At 46.4% G+C, this 23,694-nt stretch overlaps 3 protein-coding genes across 4 annotated transcripts; 1 reads left to right on the top strand and 2 right to left on the bottom strand.

The window, feature by feature from the left end:
• Positions 1 to 1,388: 1,388 nt before the first annotated feature.
• Positions 1,389 to 3,957, top strand: LOC109741646 (uncharacterized). Its single transcript, XM_020300719.4, has 2 exons — positions 1,389 to 2,793; positions 3,376 to 3,957. The coding sequence occupies exons 1-2, from the start codon at positions 1,561 to 1,563 to the stop codon at positions 3,427 to 3,429; spliced, it is 1,287 nt and encodes a 428-aa protein (XP_020156308.1). The 5' UTR covers positions 1,389 to 1,560; the 3' UTR covers positions 3,430 to 3,957.
• Positions 3,958 to 4,229: 272 nt separating this feature from the next.
• Positions 4,230 to 6,261, bottom strand: LOC109741647 (2-oxoglutarate-dependent dioxygenase 11). The gene is made up of 4 exons (XM_020300720.3): positions 5,612 to 6,261; positions 5,267 to 5,514; positions 4,816 to 5,140; positions 4,230 to 4,677 (listed from the first exon to the last, which is right to left on the bottom strand). The coding sequence occupies exons 1-4, from the start codon at positions 5,870 to 5,872 to the stop codon at positions 4,447 to 4,449; spliced, it is 1,065 nt and encodes a 354-aa protein (XP_020156309.1). The 5' UTR covers positions 5,873 to 6,261; the 3' UTR covers positions 4,230 to 4,446.
• A 273-nt stretch (positions 6,262 to 6,534) lies between these two features.
• Positions 6,535 to 18,167, bottom strand: LOC109741650 (protein SWOLLEN 1). 2 transcript variants are annotated; one of them, XM_073497149.1, is made up of 17 exons: positions 17,762 to 18,167; positions 14,905 to 17,036; positions 14,565 to 14,798; positions 13,796 to 14,145; positions 13,392 to 13,620; positions 13,241 to 13,316; positions 13,107 to 13,159; positions 12,896 to 13,006; positions 11,228 to 12,817; positions 11,043 to 11,149; positions 10,150 to 10,252; positions 9,820 to 10,000; positions 9,415 to 9,482; positions 8,982 to 9,094; positions 7,510 to 8,505; positions 7,061 to 7,157; positions 6,535 to 6,959 (listed from the first exon to the last, which is right to left on the bottom strand). In XM_073497149.1, exons 2-17 carry the CDS (start codon positions 17,024 to 17,026, stop codon positions 6,943 to 6,945), a joined length of 6,447 nt encoding a protein of 2,148 aa, XP_073353250.1. In that variant the 5' UTR covers positions 17,027 to 17,036; positions 17,762 to 18,167; the 3' UTR covers positions 6,535 to 6,942. The 2 variants fall into 2 exon arrangements, with proteins under 2 accessions (XP_073353250.1, XP_073353253.1); XM_073497152.1 differs by having other exon boundaries at positions 12,896 to 13,003; positions 17,762 to 18,107.
• Between the last annotated feature and the right edge of the window lie 5,527 nt (positions 18,168 to 23,694).

Here is a 23,694-nt window from a genome sequence, read left to right as displayed (position 1 = left end):
ATCAAAAGATAAACTAATTCATTTCAACTTCAAATCTTAAAAACTTTATATCCAAATCGACTAGGAAAATGCATAGAATCAAACTAGAGCATTGTCATGCATGTTTAAACACTATAAACCTAATGTCCTGTAGTAAATCCATTTGAACTTAAATTATGCATGTGAAGTTCTTTAAAAAATGATTGTTTTATGTTTTCTGACTTCACATAAATTGGATAGGCTAGTTGTAGCTTTATTTCCATGGCATTAAAATGGCATGCATCATTTGCTTGTGCATTGCGCTATTACTTATGTTTGTTCTGTTTGTTGCCGAATTTGCTCCTGGTTTCTAAAACGACGCTTCTTACGTGCACGCTTTCGATCCATCTCACAACAATGTTCCAAGGATACGTTGCAATACCAGGCTGTTGCAATCGAAGGCAAGCAACCCCCCTTAATCATGCCTTACCCATGCTTTCTCCCCCTTTCTTGTACTAGGGTCTTACGATGCTTTAGTGTTGATCGATACCTCAAAAGAAACTTTATATAGATTTATGCTCTTAACAACCTCCCAGACCGATGCTATGATCCAAGCAGCTATCGGACAAGCGCTCACTTCCTGCGGGCGTGAGGAACGTTTTCTTCTGAAAAGAGAAAAGTTCACAGTACAACACTAAACCAACGTGATGGTTTAAAACTCAACCCTGAGCTGCAAAAGCAGTGAACATACCGTTGTCTCAATTTTGACTCAGTCAATTGTTTTTTACCACATTACTGCTGACTAGGCAGTGCCAACTCAGCAGCCCCAACCAACTAATTTTGTGTTTTTCCATAAAACCAAAAAAATCAGAGGAAAGGAGAAAAAACTGAAAAAAGAAAGGGACTATTGTTCCATAGCTAGGACAACAGTCGTCCACCGTGACTGCCTTGTACTCCCTCAGTTAACCGTGTATAAGCTTTCTGTCAAGTCAAACTTTCTAAAATTTACGATTCATGGGCAGTTCATCGCAGAGAAGAACTCCCGCCATTAGTTTTTTTTAGTTATGAGCATCTCCGAGAGACTGAGCCGGTATATTATTTAAGATTGACGAAGTCATCATAGGTGTCTCGTAGTCGACAACTAACGGGAACGTCTCCACCCATTAAAGGCACATCACCAGAAACATCAGGACTTAAACCCTGATGAACGGGGATATCACTGTCTTGCTAACCATCTAACCATACATTGGTTAGAAATTAAGTCTTAACGCACGCTTTATTTTTCACTTTGATCATGCCCCCCCCCCCCCCCCCTCTCTCCAAGATTGACGGGTGTGGCCGGGGCCACTGACCATTGAGACAAATCTGGGGCAAATCATCAAACACCTCGTAAAACGTGGTAAATCATCTAACCCCCCCGGTGTTATACTTTTCCGTAGTAATATTCGGCCACTCTCGGCTCCGAGAACAGAGAAAATCCAGCCGAGAGAACTCCTGCGTCTGCTCCACGCCGGACGCACTTTCCTTGCGGACGGACGTGGCGACCGTTTCCTTCCGAAAACAAGAGCCGGCGGCCGCCGCCCAAGCTCGAACTCGACTGCCATGGCCTCCCAACTAGGGCCGCCGACGGCGAGATATGCCCCACCAGCTCCCAGCACCATCACTTCTATAGGCGACGACCTTCTCCGCGAGATCTTCCTCCATCTCCCCTCCCTCCCGAGCCTCATCCGCGCCGCCCTCGCCTGCCGCACCTTCCTCCACGCTGTCCGTTCGTCCCCCGTCTTCCGCCGCGGATTCCGGTCGCTCCACCCATCCCCATTCCTCGGTCTCTTTATCGAGTCCTACAGCTGTTCCCTCCCTTCTTTCGTCCCCCTCCGCCGCCGGTCCGACCCAGACCTCGCCGCCGCAATACGCGGCGGCGATCTCTTCCTCACCCGACTCCCGGAAGACAACGACGACCCCTCTCCCGGGTGGGAGATCCAGGGCTGCCAAGACGGCTACGTCGTCCTGCTCAACCGGAGCACCGAGCAGATTGCCGCCTACAACCCACTCACACTGGCTCTGGATTTCCTCCCTCCACTGCCCCATGAGATGTCCCGCTCCTGCTCCCTCGAGATCCACCTCGTCTTCTTCCAAGAGGACCAGGGGTCGTTCCGTGCGGTCTGTGTCCGCCACGGCAGGTCCCTGCGGCGGGCGCGGGCGCGCATCGCCGTCTTCTCATCGGACGACAGGGGCAAGGGGTGGCTGGTTATGCCGCCGGTGGATACCGCGACGCCACAGCCTGGGGATGGTGGAGTTGACAGGCCCATGTTTCACACTGGTACCCTGGTGAATGGATTCATCTACTGGAAGCACAAGACCCAAGCCTGCATGCTTGTGCTCAACACTGCGACATTGCAGTTCTCTCAAATGGATTTGCCGCAGCCCCTAAAAGGGAAGCACTCCACAAACTTCAGGCTTGGTCAGACCAAGGACGGCGAGCTCTGTATCGTTTGCGCGGACGATTCCCGTGCAAAGGAGTGGACGCTTGCTGTTTGGTTCTGGAGAGCCAACGATGATGGTGTCAAGAGATGGATGGAGAAGAGGTTTCCGTTGCACAAGTTTGTTGAGTTCACCGAGTGTTCATTAGAAGATCATATCGTGGTCAACAGTGTGGCAGTTGTCGACGGCTTTGTGTACCTGTCTAGTTACTGTCACGCGAGTACTGAATCTCCCGAGTGGTTTCTATCCTTCTGCCTTGAAACAGCGGAGTTTATCAAACTCTTCCGGGGTACATTTGACAGCCCTCTCCATCCCTACATCATGGCCTGGCCACCTTCTTTGGTATGCAACAAGGTGAGCCTGAACTTGAATCTTCCTACATCTGGTCCCTGGATTATAGTACTATACAATTAAGTTACTTAAGAGCATTTGAGTGCCTATTGTTGTGAAAATCTGATATCATCTCTTCACATTTTGCTGTTTTGGTCAGTTGTTGTTGATGTTTTTGTTACCGAGGGATGAATTGATTCTCAGTCTAGATATAGTAACATGTCTGGTTTGCGTATCTCATTGTACATGAGTTCGATTGCAGACTATATATATGTTAGTACGAGGAGGCAATATTTAACTTTTTAGCACAAGAATTTCGGTAGGATATATGATAGCACACAGATATAGAGTGCCACATTGACAATATTTGAGGCTTGAAGTTCCTTTTCAGTAAAGTGCAGAAAATGCTGTCTAGACAAGTATTTTGTAATGTTAACCACTATAAGATGGCAATGGTGCGACTGTGTGACATATCATGCTACATTCATTACCTCTGTGCATGCTAAATAAATCCATCATGTATTATTGGAATCTATAACCTCGCACAATTTGTATATACATACATGTCAATCTTTACTTACAGTGAAACCCTTTTTTATGTCTCAGGAGGATTCAGAGACCAAAGTAACTGGGGCCAATGTTGTAGAAGATGGTTTGTAAGCACAGAGAAATTTCCCTCTGTTCTCGTCAGTGTTGCAGTCATGCAAAGAAGCTTTGATTAGTGATGATGGGGCAAAAGTCGCGGAGATAGAGGCCTTTTTACTTTCGAGGGTGAGAAGAAGTCTGAGCAAAATGGCTGCTCTACATACAGAATTGACAACTGCGAGGACTCGCATCTTGAGGATAGGTGTTCTTCGATAGCTACAGGGAATAGACAGAAACAGAGAGCTGATGATCAATGTACAAGGAGAGGCAGTGGAGAACCCGTGACCACTTATTTGCCAGTTGAACTTGCCTCTTTGGAATGGTCACCGCGTATTTCTTCTGTTGAGATGAGCGGCGTATTTCTTCTGTTGAGATGAGCTTTTATTCAGCGTGGCTAGCTCCCAAGAGACCGAGTGAGCTTTTATCTTGATCTTCATTGAGGTTTCTGTATTGCTGTCTATGATTGAGTTTGGTGTTGCACTCAATCCATCTTACAGCACTTTATGTCCATCCTAATATTTTAGTTTAAACAGTTCTTCTCAATTGCTGATTGCGTATTCTTCTGCACTTAGCCTCTCATACTGTGGATCTCTATTGTTTCCAAAAGAAAATCACAACCTACATACTCCCAACGTCTGGAAATACATCCATTTCTCCGACAAAGTATTTCCGGACGGAGGGAGTAGATCACAACAGAAGGTGGATACTGGCTTCTCCTAGTCCTAGGTCGATGGAACATATATACCTTAGGGGGGAAATTAAAAAGACTGTTCACAAATTGTTGCTATCCACAGGCAGTATTTACACCTAATACATTAAGTTCACAAAAGTATTATGTTCTTCAAAAAAATGTCCACAAAACATTCTGTTCTTTAAAGAAAAAATTCACAAAATCATCCCATGAGAAGATTGCACATAACATTCACGCTGAAAGCAACACATCTGAGACATAGGAAAGCAATAGGAGTAGTATTAAACCAAGTGAATTTATCATAACACTCACCACTCTGACCAGTGACCATCATCATATGCCTATAGCTTCAAGCTCTCCAGGTACCTCCTGCCTTCCAGCTTCGCCGCGAAGTATCCCTTGGTGAAGTCAAGGCCATCGACCGTCTTGTAGCGTGCGTCGCCCAGCTGCTGAAACGGGCCGATCGTGCAGGGAAGGTGCACGCTGTGGAACGCTGCAATGGTGATCCTCTCCTTGTCAGGGTTAACCACCGCCCGGTGCTCGATGCTCCTGTACTTGCCATTGCTGAGGATCTGTTTGAAACCAATCGCAATTTCTCAGTGTTTTATTATTTCAATATAAGCTTAATAGAGCGGCAGCTGACGACTTGAAATGATCATACTATTTGCAGATTAAACAGAGCAGATAGTAACTACTGGCTAGGAACACACCTCAAGGACGTCGCCGATGTTGACGACGAGAGCTCCGGGCAGGGCGTCCACGGAGAACCATTCCCCATCCTTCCTGACCTGCAGTCCTTGCACGTCGTTGGCATGGAGGAGTAGGGTCATGCCAACGCCGTCGGTGTGCGGCGAGAGGCCCAGCACCTTGCCGGCTTGCCGGCAGGGAGGGTAGTAGTTGATCCTCACGCACTGGGGCAGGCCCTTGAAGGTGCCAAGGAGCGCCTCCTGGTCAATTCCCAGGTCCTTGGCCATGAACCTGAACAGCTGTTCGGCTACACTTGCTAGCTCCGTCGTGTACTTGTCAAGCGTGTCCCTGGGGATCAGGATGAGCACAGCAACAGGGATCAAAAAGATGCTTGAATCATTCCGGTTCATGTCACCTGAAGGTGGAGGGAGGGAGGGATCTAGTTGACGAAACAGAGAAGCATTTCATTTTCACCTGAAGGTGGAGGGCTTGGTGGGCCAGAAGTCCAGGCACCGCTCCTGGGCGGGCCTGGTGGCGAGGAACAGCAGGTCCACCCAGTCCAGCTTCTGCTCCTTGGAGAAGACGAAGTGGTGGCCGAAGCCCTGCATGCCGTTGGGCGGGATCGCCACGGCCGACTTCTCCTCCGGGGGAAGGCCGAAGAACTCGGCGACGTCGGCCTTCGTCTGCCCCAGCAGCCCCCCGTCCACGCCATGGTTCACGAGCTGCAGGGGAAGAAATAAAACATCAAACGTCTCCAGAGATTTCTCTGCTTGCTGCCTGATGACATGACATGAATCGTGGAATGGTGTTGTTGCAGACCTGGAAGAAGCCCCAGTGCTCGCAGGCGGATCCGAGCTTAGCGGACTCCTCCGCCGAGAACTCGGGGTCGAGCAGCCTGGACATGTCGATCGTCGGCAGAGCATGACCCCCCGCATCGGCGGCCAGGGGATCGGCATCGATCTCCGGCCTGATGTACCTCTCGGGGACCTCGCCGGAGTCGTGGAAGGCCTCTGCGAGGGCCTGCACGCTCTCTTCATGGCCCGTGAACTCCACCTTCATCTTGTCGAAGGACTCTGCCATCCTTCCTTTGGTCCGACTAGCTTTGCTGGTGATCAATGGCTATAAGCGTCTCATAGCTGAGATGTACAGTATGTATCTAGGCAGGCGAAGGCGATTCAGACAAGCCATTCTTCATCACGGAAGTCAACGTTCCCCTCCAATTGCATACTCAAGAAATTCGAAGAGGGCAACTTGATATAACATACTTATGCAACACGAAACTCTTTATTAGGTAACAGAAAGTCAAGCCCCGGAAAACAGGTTTTAGCAGCCGCCATTAGCATATATTAGTGTCCAAATAATAGTCTAATATGCAATATAGAGAGCTGTCCATGTCTACAACATTTACTGCCGAGGGAATGGTTCGATCTAGTGCTGTCAACGATGAGCAGGTAGTTTATTTTTCACTGAAAAAATCAGCAGGCAGTTTGTTGCTTCACGATTCACTGATTTCCTATACGATTCTTGGCTATAAAGGTCAACAATCATAGAAAGCTTGCACCTTCATGATTCACTGAATTCATTGTACGTTTGGTGTCCGTTCCTTGGCAACAAAGTTTGACTCATCGAAGTGATACCCTGTGCCATATCTTATAACCAACAAAGTGTAAGCATGAAAAACGCAATTCTCCCTACAGATAGGGTGTAACAGCCGCAAAACACACCAGTGCACACATAAGGCAGACACAGCAAAAGCACGGTTGTCACATCAAGGTCAAAGCATTCACTGGAACCAAAGAGCACCAGTCGATCATTCCAACATGGGGCTGGTACTCGAGACAAGGTAAAGTACAACCGTTGATGAGTAAGTTTAAGCCAGACCCCGTCCTTCTCCTTGGCACTGTATCCATACAGATTAAACGGAGGGTTTGGGGGTGATTAATGGCTAATCCTACGACACAATAATACTGTCCAGTGCAATAGAGAGAAAAGACACTAACTTAAGCTAGTTTTATAGTACATCCACACACACCAGCTCCAAAAGCCTTCACTCAAATCCTATCCCCTTTTGCTTCCATACTCGGCAAGCTACCGATATGTACAAACACGCCATGGTTGTCTCACCAAAACAGCGTCTCGATTGCCTTGAATCAGCCATGGGCTTTTCCTGTTTCCACAAGGTTACCGAAACGGATTGACAAGCACAGGATCAGAAATGACACCAATAAATGAAGTTCCGGAAACAAAGAAAAGAGAAGAGTCAGTTACCTCTTGAGGCAGAAGTAGCACTCCTGAAATTAGTCCTAGGGAGTTTTTCGCCAGTAATTTTGGAGGCTATAAGAGAACTCTGCAGGCCCTCGAGCAACTGCATTACAGAAAACAGCAAGGCTAAGTTAGCAGATGTATCAAACTCCGTAAAACAAGTGTATGTAGAGGTTCGGCAGCAAGTTCAGACATGTAACAAGCACACAATGGGGAAAAACAGTCACATCGCTCAGATTTATTCTAAAGGGAGCAACACTAGTATAGAAACTCATAACAGTAATGAGACTTCTGACAAAAGTCTAGAATGACTACAACGATACTGAAAGGCTCAAAAGTAGTAAGCTATAGCTATATTATGCACCGCAAGGACATACTACCAATATTCAGTGACGGAAAGTAGTACAACTACAGTATAAATTTAGTGCCAACTTAAGGACAGTTCCAGTAGTTACCCGTGAGGTTGGTTGAATCCGGCGGTTTGACCTTCGGGGTTCAGCAGAATCTGAGCTAGTCTTGGCTGAAACGTCAGGAGTTTTCAGCACCCTCCTGTTCACGTTACTATCCGCAGAAGGAACGAATTTCCTTTTAGCTCGATTAGCAGCGATTGGATTCTTCTTGACAGCAGGAATGGTTGGTGTGGCTTGTAAACGTGATTCCAGAATAGAAGCATCTTCAGTTCTAAGATCAGTGGCATGAGCCAAATTATTCTTTTCTACAGTTGGGTTCACAGGGTTGGAAGAGCTTGTCGTACTTGCCGCAAAAGCAAAAGTACTTTCAAGAGCACTAGAGCTTGGGACAGGAGTGGATAAAGGATCCTCGCCAGGAACACCGTTAGTTGATGTTGTCTGAGGCTTGGCAGATTTAAGTCCTCTGGATCGCATGTCACTTGCCCTCTTGGCTCTCTGATCGAGTTTTAGGGTACTTTCCCGTGGTCTTGGCACCTGTGGCACTGGATGTTTTGCATATCTGGTGGATGCACTACCCTCAGAAATCCTATCAGATTGATCGCCAACATAATGTTTGCTTACATCCATAAACTTCTTCTTCTTTCCAGGTTTTGGAACACCGAAGACCTTTGTTCCTTCCTTCTGCAGTCCAGGTCGCCTGGTGGTTTTAATCTCAGTTGCACCTTTTCCAATGTTAAAAAGCACGTCCCTATCAGATAAAGCCAGTGGCTTTGGCTCATCTGGTTTTACTACAGTGTTAGTGCTCTTCTTGTCTTTGGTAGGGGGACGTGCTTCTCCAGCAGTGGGCACAGGGTCGCTCACTACAGTGTTAGTGCTCTTCTTGTCTTTGGTAGGGGGACGTGCTTCTCCAACAGTAGGCACAGGGTCGCTCACTACAGTGTTAGTGCTCTTCTTGTCTTTAGAAGGGGGACGTGCTTCTTCAACAGTAGGCACAGGATCGTTCACTGCTGTCCGCTGGCGTTTCTCATATGGAGAATCACCCTGTACCCAAAAATATTGTTATTCAAATATAATTGTGTAGAGGTAATATTTAGCGCATTCCATACAAATAAAATGTACTCCATCCAATGCAGAACGAGGTGTGGCGTATTTGATTGTCCAAATATAAGTTCTAACCTTAAATTATGTATTTCTTTAGTACTCCCTCCGTTCCTAAATACTTGTCTTTCTAGGCATTTCAACAAGTGACTACATACGGAGCAAACTGAGTGAATCTACACTCTAAAATATGTCTACATACATCCGTATGTGGTAGTCATTTGAAATGTCTAGAAAGACAAATATTTAGGAACGGAGGGAGTAGTTAAAAGATGAGATCATAAGAACTTTTTGAGACGAATCCAGTAGTATCAAATTTGAGTAAAAATTCAGTATTAAAGAACATTTGGATTAATTCTTGGACAAAGCTTAAATTTGGGTAGTCAAAATTGCGAGCAAGTGTAGAATATAGAAGGAACCTTATTTGATTTATCTTTCCTCTCTCGTGCACGGGACCACTCTGTCCATTCACCATCCTGCCAAACAAGTGATGGACGAAGATTCCAAGCATCAAGGACTAAGGAATCACCAGCTGAAAATACATGATCAAGGCAATAAGGACGGTTAAAGAATCATCTATTGAAGAACTTTTCCCATTAATAAATGAAAATCCGCAGGTCAAACTGGAAACCTAAAGCCAAAGATCAATGCTAGGTTAGGAACAATCAAATTATGATGACATCAATTTCAGTTCAGATATGTTGTGGCTGCTCCACTCAGTTGATTGGAAGCATTCATTATGTACAAACTATGGTAATAAATTATTACTAACTTGAAACATGCACTTGGCAACAAAACTCAGAATAAGAACAATACCATAAAGGATGAGATGGACAATCATGCTAATGTTACCTGAAAATTGCACAACGAACTTTGTGTCACCAAATTCACCATTCTGAGAAATGACTCCCTCCCGCCAACTGTGGAAAGAAACAAGCTTCAGATCAATAAGTGATAAAAAAAAGAGAATACTAGTATCTCACTCAACCTACTAGCAGAACACTGCTGGCACCAGAATGAACCTATAACAGGAAATAAGACAGTCTAGAATTGCTCTAAAATTCATTTTAGATGTATATACTTCTGAAATGCTTCTGCGCAGTTTTCCAGTCCAAAATACTAAATAGGGCTACCACCACAGCATTGAGCAGAAACACCATCAGTGGATATGCAAATCTACAGCCTATATGCTGCTATCTTCCTGCTTCCGGCATTTACCCATGAAAGAGCAGCATGTAAGAACACTGAATGGCATACCTATTTTTTATCCATGCATCCACGTGATCACCAATAGCCCAAGAATAATTTCCTGCTGTGTCCCTACGGCGCTTTCTAGTACCTTTCAAATTAGATATAGTAGCAGGATGGGCAAGACGTATGTGAGGTGCCTTCTCCCCCTCCTGCTTCAGTGACACCCATTCCTTGGAAAGACCAGTACCTAAAAAAAGATCAGCCAATCCCACAGCCTGATTAGCATAACAACCAACACTTATTGTGGTGTAGCTTGAGGATAATCAAAGAGTGCAAACAATGTGTGCCTAATGGAAAAATTAAGGTGCAGATATGAATAGAACAATCGGTACTAACCTTCACCGTGGGCTTCATAGTGGATGCATGCACTATCTTCATTTATATCAAGGACCTTCGCAGAAAACCAAGCTGCTCTAGAACCACCCTCAGCAGCAAAAACCTGACACAAAAATGGAAGAATACAATATAAGGTTAGAAAAAAGCAAAGCTGACAAACAAATATATTTAACACCAAACATGAAAAAAAATAGAGTACATCACAGTCGTTAGCCGCTTAATCCCATGAAAAATATTAATAGATTAGTCATAAGTACTCCCTCCATTCCAAATTAAGTTATAGCTTTGTCCTAGGTTTAACATCTTAAGTTTGACCAAGTCTACAGAAAGATATAACACCATCTACAACACCAAATTTCGAGTACTGTAGATATTAGCACATTTTTCTGTAGACTTGGTCAAATAGAGAAGTTTTACTTGGATAAAGCTAGACCTTCAAATAATTTAGGGCGTACTTATTATTATTTGTAACAAATGTCATTAGAAAAAAAATCAAAGGTGTATATTGAAATTTATAAATAGATGCAGTCATGGAGAATAGATGCATCGCAAGGAATAATGGAAGGTACTCGTTTCGTTCCAAAATATAAGGTGCATAAATTTTCGTATAAGTCAAACATTTCTACATTTGACCAAAATTTTACAATAAAATATCAACATCTACAATGCCAAATAAATTAAATATGAAAATAGTTTTCATGATGGACCTAATGATGCAAATTTGACATTGTAGGTATTAATAATTTTCTCTAAAAACTTGGTCCAACATGCATAAGTTTGAAAAAAAAATACATCTTATGTATATTTTAGCTTCAAAAATGTCCACAAAGCAGATTATCATCTTAGTCATGTCAAAAGGGGGAAATATATCCAGACAAAAAGAATCAACTCACCTCAACAAGAGATCCTTTTCCAATGCCATTCCAAATTATGCTTGGTGCTGTATCAGTTGTGTTGCCATTGAGTGGGCCAGCAGTGAGATTATCTTCAATCCCATTCCCTACATGAGCCAAACAAACAAAAATCAGCTGGAGGTGAACATCGATCACAACATACCAAAAGGTACTTGTGGCTTTACCTGAGGGCATCTTATCTGGCTGCAAACTTTTGACACTGGAAGATGGCTCCAAGTTCTGTATTGCTTGATCATATTTAGCTTTGCTATCATGCTTTTTGCCAGATTTATTAGTAGGTATCTCCAATTCTTCTGTTACCGCATTCTCACTGGTGTTACCAGTCTTCATATTCTTCACTCTATCAGACTTCCAGTAGCCATCGGGACCAGCTTCCAACAGCTCACTTAGAGTAAAAGGCAGAGGCTCACCCATCCCTATGATTGTTCCTGCTTTGAACACAGCCTCTGCAGCAAGCTCTGCAGCTTTAAGTATAGCATCTAAGTTTTCTGCACGTTTTGCAGCTGCAGATGCCTCTTCAACCCTTTTTCTAGCAACCTCCCGTGCCACCGAAATGGTGGAACCTGGGGCATTAGTGCTGTCCTTTATTTTCCATGATGATTTGGGCGTCAAACTTGACACACTTGCCATATTATTTACATCAACTTCACCAGTGTCACGCTTCTGCAAGGAATTAGCAGATTTCATAGAGCCAAGGGCTTCTTCTGCCATCATTTTTGCCTGCAATGCAGCCACCGACGCCATTTTAGCAGCTTCTGCAGCAGCCTTCGCAACAGAAACTGCTGCAGAAGCAGCAGCAGCTGCTGAAGTAAGCTTTTGTTCTACTTCTGCAGGTAATTTGCTCCTTGAGTTTGTGGATAAGTGGTTCCACACACCTTCACTGTGCCTCAGTGCCTCCTCAGAGTACATGCTTGCACCTTTGGCTTGGTCCATAGATTGGTCCACTCCACCACTGATCTGTTCTGAAAAGATTATTCTTTGCTCACCACCTTTACCACCCAGGTAGTTAGGCACAGATGTGATCAAACTTGAGTTAGGAACAAGCCGGCTACCCAGAACATTACTTGGAGAACGAGTAGATAAGGTGAAGCCTGGTGTCTGCTCAGTGGCAGGAATAACAGATGCAATGTCTGTTTTGAGCTGGGATGATGCAATGTCCGTTTTGAGCTGAGAGGAAGCAATGTCAGGTTGCTGTTCTTGACTTGCTGAAGCTTTCTTTCTTTTTCTTGGCTTTGGTGATGCAGCTCCAGCTCTATTACGCTTAGAAGCCGGTGTCTTCTGTTTCTCCTCCTGTACAACTGCTAATGGAGAAGCAACAGTAGAAGATGCCTGACTGGGAAGAAATAGACCAGGCGTAATAGCTTGTGAAATGGATATAGTTTTACTAGATCCTTTTGCAGATTCACTTGAAGGCACAGTTGGTTGCATTGATGAATCAAATATTAAGTTTTGTGGTGGAGCCAGCCAAGGTGCAGCACGTGTACCATGGCTCTGAGGAAACCAGGATGCAACAGCAGAAGTAGGCTGCCTTGTCTGTGAATTATATGCGAATACTGGTGATACAGCCTGACTAAAATCCAGATGGGAACCTCGTTGCAGGTTCAATGTAGAACTACCAAGCGGTGACATGTTGAAAGTTGGTGAGTGCAGAGTTACAGCAGTATGTGCTGGCAACACAGCTTTGCCACCTTTTTTGCTAGCTGGTGAAGTTTTACCTGCTGTACCCTTACTGGCTTTTTCAGCCACATTGCTGCCTGCAGATTCATGTGCTCAGGAATTTAAAAATATATGTATGTACAGTATATAGTGTAATCATTGTATCGCATATTTACCTATACGTGAGCTTGTAGGAGTTTCCAAGCCAGCTACGGGTGACTTCTGATTCTGAAATATCTTAACAGCAACTCGCCAGACTGCCTCCCAGGCAGGTTTGCCGCCACCTACTGTATGTTAATGCGAAAATTTATGAGACAATGCAAACAAGGAAAAATCCGCAAAAAAGAAGGAAAAATAGAGGACTTCCATCTATGAAACAACACACACCAGGTTCTCCAAAAGCTGACACCATGTAAGCCTCTGCTGGTGGTATTCCTTGACTGCAGAAAGAAAATTAAGTTCCATAATCCATACATTTCTAATTACACAAGCAACACATATGTAAAAGAGTTCTAACTTACATAAGAGCACCATAAACAAATATCTGTGCACGTAGCTGCACATGTTGTAAATCTGTGAAAGGTTGGTGCGCTAGAGCTGCACAAGAAACTGATGTATTCAAGACAGGTAATAGAGATATCTGAACTGTCTGAATATAGGAGATTTGCCTACCACTGCTCTCGGGAGTTGGATGCTGTTGTGGCTGCTCTAGCGGTGCACTTTTAGTTTCAGTACTATGACCAATATGCGAGCTGCTAGAGCGCACCCCAACACTTTCAACCACTTTGTTCCCTGATTGTTGTTCTTTCCCAGTATCCAGAACAGACGTATTCTTACTCACTTCACTGGTGTGCTTCAACTCATTTCCAGGAGTCCCAGGTTTAGGGATTCGTGAGTTTACCTAAAAATTAGGAAATAGTAAACAAATTACGATAATAAATCACGCCAATGTCACAGCTAAGGTGTGATGTTTAAGCTTCAAACAGTTTGTCCTAGCTAATGTAAGTCTAATGTGTGGTATGTAAGCATCAAGCTCATGCAGAGAGAGAGAGAGAGAGAGAGAGAGAGAGAGAGACCTCGGTACTTAGAGCAGCTTTAGATCTAGGAAAAGGGCTCCAAGCAGGACGATGAACTTTCTCAGACACTTTTGGTGGATCTCCGACCTCAAATGAGAAACTTCGATCATCTCCCGTTGTATTTGTCTCCTCAGAAGTAAGACTATGTTTTATATTTCTGGCAGAGCAATCTTCTGAACTAGGGGAAGCGCCAGCTGAGGCTGTAGGGTCTTTTTTATCCTCGGTTTGTTCAGTTAGGTTGCTATGAAGCACAGTGATACCCTCCTGCCCACCTTCTTGGAGACAGGGTTCTGTGCAACTAATCACTGTAGGGGAACCGCATGTACCATCATTACAGCTTCCTTCGTTATCTGTAGCCAAAAGAATGTCACTTTGCATCCATTTGAATTTTTCTGCTGCTTGTGTTAGAACATGCATACTACTCATAACAGAATGAAGACAACCAAGTGTACTTAATCACCTATAGTGGAGCTTAAATTTGTAAAACGTATCGAAGTCAAGTGCAAGGATTAAATTTAAAGAATGCTCCAAAGTTCCATGCATGCCATTTAGAAATACATTATGGATCTGGAACGTAACGGAGCAAGAATTAAATGTGCAAACTTGAGGGGGGAAACGGTTTGCACTTCAACTTTAAGGGAAAAGTATAAAGCATGCTTAGAAAATATTTGCTTTGTAGAAAGAATGTTTCTTCTAAAAGAAGCAGTGACACACTGCTCTTCTTGAGGAAAACTGCATCACTAGTATTATGCTAGCACAAACAACTAACCTTTTATATGCACATTTAAATCGTCATTTGCATTTGAAGGAGTTTCTATGATGGTTTGTGCACCCTTGCCAGATGAGACATCCAAGGAGGAGGCAGTAGCTAAATTTCCTTGATGCTCAGATTGTACAGAAGATCCACCAATCTGGCATTTCTGTGGATGAGAAATTTCTTGGTCTTCAGATTGTAATGGTCTGTCAACCTGGCAATTCTCTGTATGAGCATCTGGATGATCACCTGAATGAATCCCAACTTTGTCAGTTTCAAAAGAAAACCTGCTTACGTGGAATACATATTGCTAATAAATACATGGCTGGTAGAAGGAAAGAAAAAGACAAGTCACCTGAATTATCCTGACTTTGATTCGTGGTCAAACTACCCAAAGAAGTAGCCAGCCCTTCGCCCTGTGGATTTTTTGCGACAGGAACGGTACCACTGCTACAAATAGAATTGATGTCAGAGTTCACCGACATTGCTGACTTCTTCGCCGATGACTCAGAAACAGGTGCTACATTGTGGCCTCCAACTTCTGAAGAAGAATTAGCACCTTTATCAACTGCATCCACATGATTTATTGAGGAAATCGTCGAATCATTTCCTTCAAGCACACCAGCAGGAGAACCATCGGATGGAACACCTCCTGAACAGTCAGGTTTATCCATTGATTTATTGGATGTATCAGCAACCGTGGTAGAAATTATATCGCTGCTTAAATTGCTTAGAGGTGCTATCTCTTTTTCCTGAGGCCCAGAATTAGTTCCAGACTCGTCTTCTAAAACAGGTGTATCATCTTCCTTGACTGGCCCCTCATGATTTACTGAGGAAACGTTTGGACCATTCTCATTCTCATCAAATAAACCAGCTGAAGAATTGACAGGTGCAACATGCCCTGATGATTCAAACTCATCTTTTGATGTACCAGTAAGACGTCTATCATTTCCATCATGACCAGCTTCTACCAAGCATTCAAAATCCCCTGAAACCACTGAGATTTCCTCCCTACCTGATTGTTCTTCTGAAACAACACTTTGTAGATTATCAACAGAATCTTGATGCTGCTCTAGCACTTCAACGTCATTGCTGATATTTGCATCATCCATAACAACATTTTTTAGAATATCAACAGATTCTTGATGCTGCTCCGGCACTCCATGTTTTGAGACATCAACAACTGTATCTTCCACTCCATCACTTTCCGTTTCTTCTGGAGCTGCAGTGACATGGGCAGGCTGTTTTCCATCTGGAGACTGAATCAACTCGCTACTTTCGGTTGACAAGGGAGTGACGGGATGAGGATTAGAATTATTCAAATCCGACTGGTTTTGACAAGATTTAGCAGAACTGGGTTCTTCGCCAATGCTGAAGTTCTTAATGACAGGTTTTTTGTGCGCGTCCACTAAAATTTTATGGCCTTCTGCCTCATGTTCTACTTGTGAAAGGGATGGTTGAAGTGAATCACTGGCACTCTTGCAAGTGTCATCATTCATTTGCAGCATCTTAACCGGATTTGTGATGGCCTCCAATAATCCATCAGAGCTTTCTGTCAATTTTTGCAATTCATGCATTCCTCCTTCAAGTTTATTTGCGTGCATATGATTGCCTTGCTCGAAGTGATATGAGTCGGTGGAGTATATGTTCTGAATTCGAGCTAACTCCGAGAAGGCTTCGTTGCTCAACTTATCGGAATCAACTCCAGCTGAGTGTATGTTGAGATTGTCCAAAGAATCACCATCATGAACCACCTTAAAATAGTTGTCAACAGCTGGACAGCCTTCTGGTGTGTTTTGAGAAGCGGAAGACAGCTTCTCACTCACAATGCACTTCTCAGAAACAGAATCCAACATATAGTTCGACTTCCTGCCTGATAAAGTTGAAGGCATGGCATGTTCAGCTTTCTCAACCATTGAGAAAGGTGCAATATCTTCAAACTGAGGTTGACTTGTCAAAGGATCTTCTGGCATTCTAGAACGAGTGCCCTGGGACTGGTCATTCTCAGTCGGCACCACAATGCTATCTGATGGAGAGTCACTAGAGTTGGGTTGCATGTTGGATGGACCAATTTGACTGTCCATGCCACTTAACTGCTGATGCACATTATCATTCATGTTACCGGTCATCTCATTTTCTCCCACTGACTTCAACAACATTTCCACACACTCAGTGGATGTTGCCTCTGACCAGACATAGTTACTCCTAGATATGGAGCAAGATTCAGCTGCGCTAGAACTAAAACCAACAACACTACTTCCAGTGGACAGCACCTCAATCCAACTATTATCGTGCCCTCCTACACTGAAAAATCCTTCCGAGTCTGTTAAATTGCCAAATCTGAGATGGCCCTGTAGTTGGTCGTCAGTATCAAGTTTCGGCAGTGCAAATGGCCGCAAACTTGATGGGGATTTACTGTTGTCTTCACCAGCTAGTTGAAAATTTCGGCTCTGGAAATCAGTATCATCATAATCCATGGGTGTTTGTCTGCAAGATAAACAAACTTAAAATTTATATAGAAATGGAAGTTCCAACATGTCAATGACGAAAGTAAAGTGTGAGCAGGAAACGTTGGAGCAAGCTAGGCATTTGGTAGATGGTTTACACATGTCTCCAGTTAATGCATAAGCATAACTACATAAATCATCGGTCTTCAGATGGGTGATCAAACATTACAGGCCTAATAACCTGCTTAATAGGAGCGAAAGGCCAGAATCTTAGCCAATTATAGGAGGCCACAACCACTTGCCTCCCCATGAGTCTCGCATAAAACTGCAGTGAACAGCTAATCGTGATGACCTTATGAGCATCAGCCCATTTTTAAGCTCCACATAATAAAGCACGCGAAATGGACCAAATACTAATTCTGCATGACATATGCCGTACCAGCAAATCATCCTCTGCTGGCTAAAAGCCTAATATCGAATCGCTAGTGCAGGAACCCAAAGCCGCAGTTGGTCACAGCTGGACACAGTAAACCCGACACTCACGGACTGTCACTCGATGCTACTCCAAAACCCTAATTTCCGAGACCTGGAAACGAACTTGAAACCAGCCCGCCAAAAGCATCCAAAACACGAAGCGTCCCAGTTCAGGCGCCACCCAAAACCCTAGCTCGCCCGGCCAGGCGCTACCCCGGAGCAATTCCCGACGCGAGCACACTGCACCCGTCAGCCACAAGCGATAAATGGAAGGGGGGGAGGGGGAGATACCGAGGTGATGTCGCTGGAGCTTCTAGCACCCGCCATACGTGAGAGGGGTGGTCGGAACCCTAGATCCTGCGGGGCGGCGGCTGCTGCTCATACCCCGGCGCCCGGCGCCGGAAGAACCGTGCCTACTGCTTCGGCGGCGGCGGCGACACCTCACGGGGGGGAAGACGGCTGCGGGGGCGGTCGGCGGCGGGGCGAGGGCGGCGGAGGAGGCGATGAGGCGGGGGCGGAGTGGGGTTTGTAGCTTTGTGGTTTGGCTGCGCGGAGCACCACGCCAGTCGCGAACCAGGCACAAGCCAGTCAGTCGGCCACCGCACACTGAGGGGAGGAGAGAAGAGGGGGCGCGGGTGCGGGCTGGGGTTGGATCGGGTTAGGGGTCTTGTTGCGGCGTTTGGGTTTGGTTTGTGACGAGACTTTCGCCTGTCGCGACGTCTGGTTCGGTTGGATAGTGGGGAGTGCGAGCGGGGGCGCCACCATGGACTTGGCCCGTGGACCACCTGTGACTCTGTTAGTGGTGGTAGAGGTGTCGATGCGTAGTGTGTCATGTGTGAATATACCTGGCCATACCTCGGGCCGGACCTAGCCAAGCCCGACGCAAAAAACCCAGGCCCGAGCCCTGCCCGGCCCGGCCGTCGGGCCTGTTTTCTGGGCCCGAGCCCGGCCCGAACACGTAAAAGCCCGTCGGGCTTCGGGCCGGCCCGGCCCGTCCTTCAGGAAAACGTGAAAACGATGGGCCCGGGCCCGGCCCGAGCCTGGCCCGGGAGCGGCGTCGGGCCGGGCCGGGTTGGGCTTTTTCGGGTCGGGCCGGGCTGCCCATGGCCAGGACTATGTGTGAAAGCCTTCTCTTGTGGTGTGCAGGTTTTCAGATCTGAAAAATGTGATTTTTACAAAGGAAACACTAATAAAACTGTAAAATGTTGAAATAAAATTATTTTTGCGACGAGTGTGTTTAAATTCCCCATGAAAATTTATAAGGGGATCACTGATGCAATGTCGCAGTATTGGTGAGGTGACGAGGATGACCAACGTAGGATACATTGGTTTGCATGGTGGAAAACGTGTGTACCGAAGGAGCAAGGAGGTATGGGTTTTCGTGGTGTTCACAGTTTCAATTTGGCGATGCTGGCAAAACAGTGTTGGAGGTTGATTGAGAACAATGAATTATTGTATGCCCGAGTGTTGAGAGCTAGATATTACCCCAATGGGGATATTCTTAACTGTGAATTAAAAAAAGGGTCATCATGTGTATGACGGAGTATATGGGCAGGGATCCAAACCTTCAAGAAGGGATGCATTTGGAGAGTATGAGATGGTGCAAAAATAGATATTTGGAGTGATTGTTGGATCTCAAGCAGTGCATCGAGGAAAGTGATGACAATAAGGGGTAATCAACTATTGTCAAGAGTGAATGATTTTATATACCCAGTTACGGGAGAGTGGGGTGAACAACTTATCCGGGACAATTTTTGGCATATTGATGCAGAGCGTATTCTGCATATTCCGCTACACCATCAGGTAACGGAGGATTACGTTGCATGGCACCTTACAAAAAGAGGATTTTCTCAGTACAGACAGCCTATTATAAAGAATGGGAGGATACATACAATGATAGCACTAGTCTGAGTCGTCATGGTGGTTCCCGGCCACACCCGGTATGGAGGAAAATTTGGAGTCTAAAATTGCCGGGAACAATTAAGATCTTCCTATGGAGATGCCTACATAACGCTATTCACTGTTTTTGTGTTCTTGCAAACCATCACATTGGCAGTATTTCTTAATGCCCATTTTGCAAAGCCGGAGCAGAAGATATCAAGCATGCTTTATTTAACTATGCGAGAGCAAAGGCAGTATGGGTTGCCCTTGGGATTGAGAGGGTCGTACATGATGCGTCGCTTGTTAATGGCTCGGGTTCCGGTGTTCTAGAATTTCTCTTGTGTGATCAATTGACGCAACACAATTGTGATAACTCGATAGAGCTTCCACAGTTGATAGCTACATCGAGATGGTTCGAATGGTGGCAGCGTAGATAGCAGGTCATAGGGGAGGAAGTGCAGACACCGTTGCGATCTGCGCTAGCCATCCATGCATTGGCTCTTGACTTCACATGAGCGGCAGCGAAACAAACTACTGCACCTAGACGGAACACATGGCCCATTGTTTTGGCAGTGCAACAAATTCTAAACGTTGATGTGTCTTTTATTGAGGATCTGCATACGGGGTCATGTGGGGCGATGGTTAGAGACCACATAGGTAATTTCATTGTTGCTTCTACTTCTCGCCTTGAGCATGTGGCAGATGTCGTCTCTGCGGAAGCGGCGACACTACTTGAAGGTTTAAAGTTACTTCAGAGTATGGGGATGCAATAATGTCTTGGTGAGGATGGATAATTCTGTTGTGGTCGATGTCGTGGGAACGAGCCTGACAGTAAGAGTAGGGGGTACGTAGGAGGAGGCAGGATCCTAGCTACGGCGAGGATGTACACACAGATTTACGAGTTCAGGCCCCTCTCGGAAGAGGTAAAAGCCCTACGTCTCGGTGCCGCTGAGGCTGGTCGACTGGATGTGTGTTGAAGTTACAGGGGGTGCGAACCCTTGTACCAGAGGAGGGGGTGGCTTATATAGAGTGCGCTAGGCCCCTTGCATCCCTCGGTTACACAGGGTTCAATGTAAGTTAAGACAGGGACGTTACTCGTAACGCCTGTTATTAATGACCTTTATGACTACGGAGTGAATGCCTGACCGTTGCCATCCTCGGGTGACTCTAGGCCTTCTGTGCTCCGAGTGACTCTTTCGTATGGTCGAGTGGAATCTTCCGTCGAGTGGATTACACTTCAGGGTGATTCCAGTCGGTATCTTCTGCTTGACTTTAAATGTCTTTGACTCTAGGGCAGTGTCCTTGGGTAGGGTGTCTAGGTCAGGCCTATGACCCCACCCCAGGTACATGTCATCGTCATTAGCCCCCGAATGGATTGAGGTCCGAGTGAAGAAGGGTTGAAGTGGTTCCGACTCGATTCAATGCTTCAAAGGCATTTCAACAAGGTCTTGAAAACACACTGGTACTCTAACCCTGCATTAGTCGCCTCAATCGATTCTAGTTTCTGAGATTGCCGAGTGAATTGAAGTATGGCATCTTTGATGTGATTGAATGCTCTGTGGTCTCCGGATCTCACGGGATTCAAAAATTTGGAGAAGCGCGCGGGACGGGGCGTGGCGCAGTAAACGGAACAAACAGATAGGGGCTTCTCGATCTTCGCGCCGCCTTTTTCGCCATGTATCGAGCCAACGCCTGTTACAGATGCGATAGGATCGCTCGGGCCCACGGGTCAGCCACTCGGAAACGGCCCCATAAAAAGCGCCGAGGCCGATGCGAGGCACTGTGCATTCCGTTCGTTCCCCTTTCTCTCCACTTCTCCTCCCCGTCGCTTCCTGCTCTCCACGCCCTCGCCCGTTCCTCTCGAGCTCCACCGCCATGGTGAATGAGAAGACCGCGGCTCTGGAGCGCGTGAAGAAGGTGACGGCGAAGGGCAAGAAAACGGCTCGAGGGTCGTCGTTGCGGTCCGGTCTGTCACCCGATTGGATCCAGGGGGACTGGATCCGCTCCACCGTCGTGAAGGAGGACTTGGAGAATCTCGTCCACGACGGCCTGATTGCTCATGGGTCCTGGAGGCTGCCGAAGGGGGAATTTGAGCCCCAGCCGTGCGAGGGTGAGTGCGTCCTCCTCACCACCCACGTCGAGCGAGGTTTCTCCCTGCCCCCGCATCCCTTCTTTCGGTGTTTTTTGAATTTCTTCGGTGCTCGGATCCATCACTTTCCTCCCAACACAATCTAATATCTTACCGCATTTTTTCCATGTGTGAGAACTTTCTTGGGTGCCCGCCGCACTGGGGTCTGTTCAAACACATTTTCACTTGCTGATCTCAGTCGGTAAAGAAAGCCAACCCAGACGACGAGAAGACGCACGTGATCCAAATGTGTGGGGGGGCTAGGAATCCAGATGAGGGGTAGAAGTACTTTCCCTCCCATGACTTTTCCCGAGTCAGTTAGGGGATGGCAGTCGACTTGGTTCTACTACAAAGATATTTCGACTCCCGGTCAGTCGACTGGTCTTCCTCCTTTCTCTTTGGAGAGACTCCGCACCCCTCGTTCCCTGACTGTAGAGAATGATGAGAAGGGGGAGGTGCAAATGTTAGTCGACGCAGTCGTTTCATTAGTCTAGGGCGGAGTGACTGGCATGGGTCTGCTGGAGGTGTTCCTCAGTCGGCGCATCCAACCTCTCCAAGCTCGTGACCACCCGATGTGGATATACTCGGGCCCTGAGGACACCGCTCGAATCCACCCTGAGGGGGTTCACGAGGAGACGGTGGCCCAGTGGCTCTGGAGTATTACTGGCAACAAAGACAACCCTCGGGGGGCTAGAAGAATCTTGCCATTCGACGCCAACAATGCTCCAGAAGAGGTCAGCTCAATCTACCATGTGTTTTTTCATCTGTAATTGTTCTTGAAACTGACTGATACTTGTAACTTGTGTCTCGCAGGTTTTCACCAAGATGTACTCGATGCCGAACGGGGAGCAACGCCAGGAAGGAGCAGAGAGTGATGGCAAAAGCTCTGATTGGCAATATGTAGACAACAGCGAGGATGAAAGCAAGGACTCTAGCAGCAGCGAGGAAGTCGACTCGTCCCCGCATTCTGAACGACGTTCCAAACAGTTGCAGGACCCTGCGGGAGGGCGTGGCAAAGCAGTTCCGCCGAGTGTCCGAAGCGCACTCAAACTTCAACTCCAGACCAACAGAGAAGGTCGCGAAGCAGGCCAAAGTTGTTCCACCCAAGTCTCAGAAGGCCCTGCCTAGGATAAAGGTGGTCGTGCCTGTCGCTTCGGCGTAAGTGTCTCTTTTCTTTGTCTTTCTTTCCACTGTGAACTTCCTTACTTGCTTGGCCGAGTGAAATCTGGAACTTTCAGTGCTGCTACTTCTGCAACGTCCATGGATATTGACGAGGAGCGTGGTGATGCGGAGACCGCGGATGCGGCCACCTCTCGGGCAGGTGTGATACCATAGCCGCGTTCATGTTCTGTCAATTGACTTTCTGGTCGACTGAAATCTTAATGTCGAGTGTTTGCAGTGCCGACAAATGTTATTCAACTTCCCAACGATGACGATGAGGATGTGCCTCTGAAGAACACCGGGACGAGAGGCAGAGCTTTGAGCAAGAGGGCGCTTGCCAACAGAACGCCTCGCTCGGCATTGGAGCATGTAGTTCAACAACTTGATGATCCAGTACGGGCTACAGTCTCTTTTGCTGATCCTCTGTCGACTAACCAACCCTCAGCATCGACTGCTCAGGCTTCTGACCCGATTGCACAACCTCAAACTTCCACCCCGCCAGCTCCGTTTGCTATGCATCGTGCCCCGGAGGACCAAGTAGGAGCTGCCAAGGAGGCTATGATCCAGGCGGGCCTGATGATGGACCGACTGAAGGTGGTGTATGACACCAACAAGGCCGCTTACGATGCTAGCTCTGCTCTCCAAGCTAATGTCCGAGTAAGTGGGATTGTAAGTTGATTTCCGATTGGTATTCCAACTCGATTCTTGCTCCGTTAGGATATGCCATCTGGAAACTGCTGCTTTATTATTTGTAAGATGTTGGGCTGAACTTTGCATCTGTACACCCACTGGGTGTTTTTTGTAGCTGTGTGGCTCTTTCACTTGTAGCTGTGTAGCTCTTTCACTCGAATTAGACATGTCGTGTCGAGTGAGTTCTTGGTCCAGTGGGGGCACGCTGAGTGCACCCACTGGGTGTAGTCCCCGAGACCGTTGTCGACTGCGGGCAGTCGACTGTGGTCTTAGAACAAAAGTGGGTGTTTTCTTCCACTCGGGCTGGGCTGACCATGCCAAGTGGGAAATCGAACCAGTGGGGGCACGCTGAGTGCACCCACTG

Source organism: Aegilops tauschii, chromosome 1 (assembly GCF_002575655.3).
Source record: "Aegilops tauschii subsp. strangulata cultivar AL8/78 chromosome 1, Aet v6.0, whole genome shotgun sequence".
NCBI classification, from domain to species: Eukaryota; Viridiplantae; Streptophyta; class Magnoliopsida; order Poales; family Poaceae; genus Aegilops; species Aegilops tauschii.
This window is presented reverse-complemented; position numbering and strand designations above follow the sequence as displayed.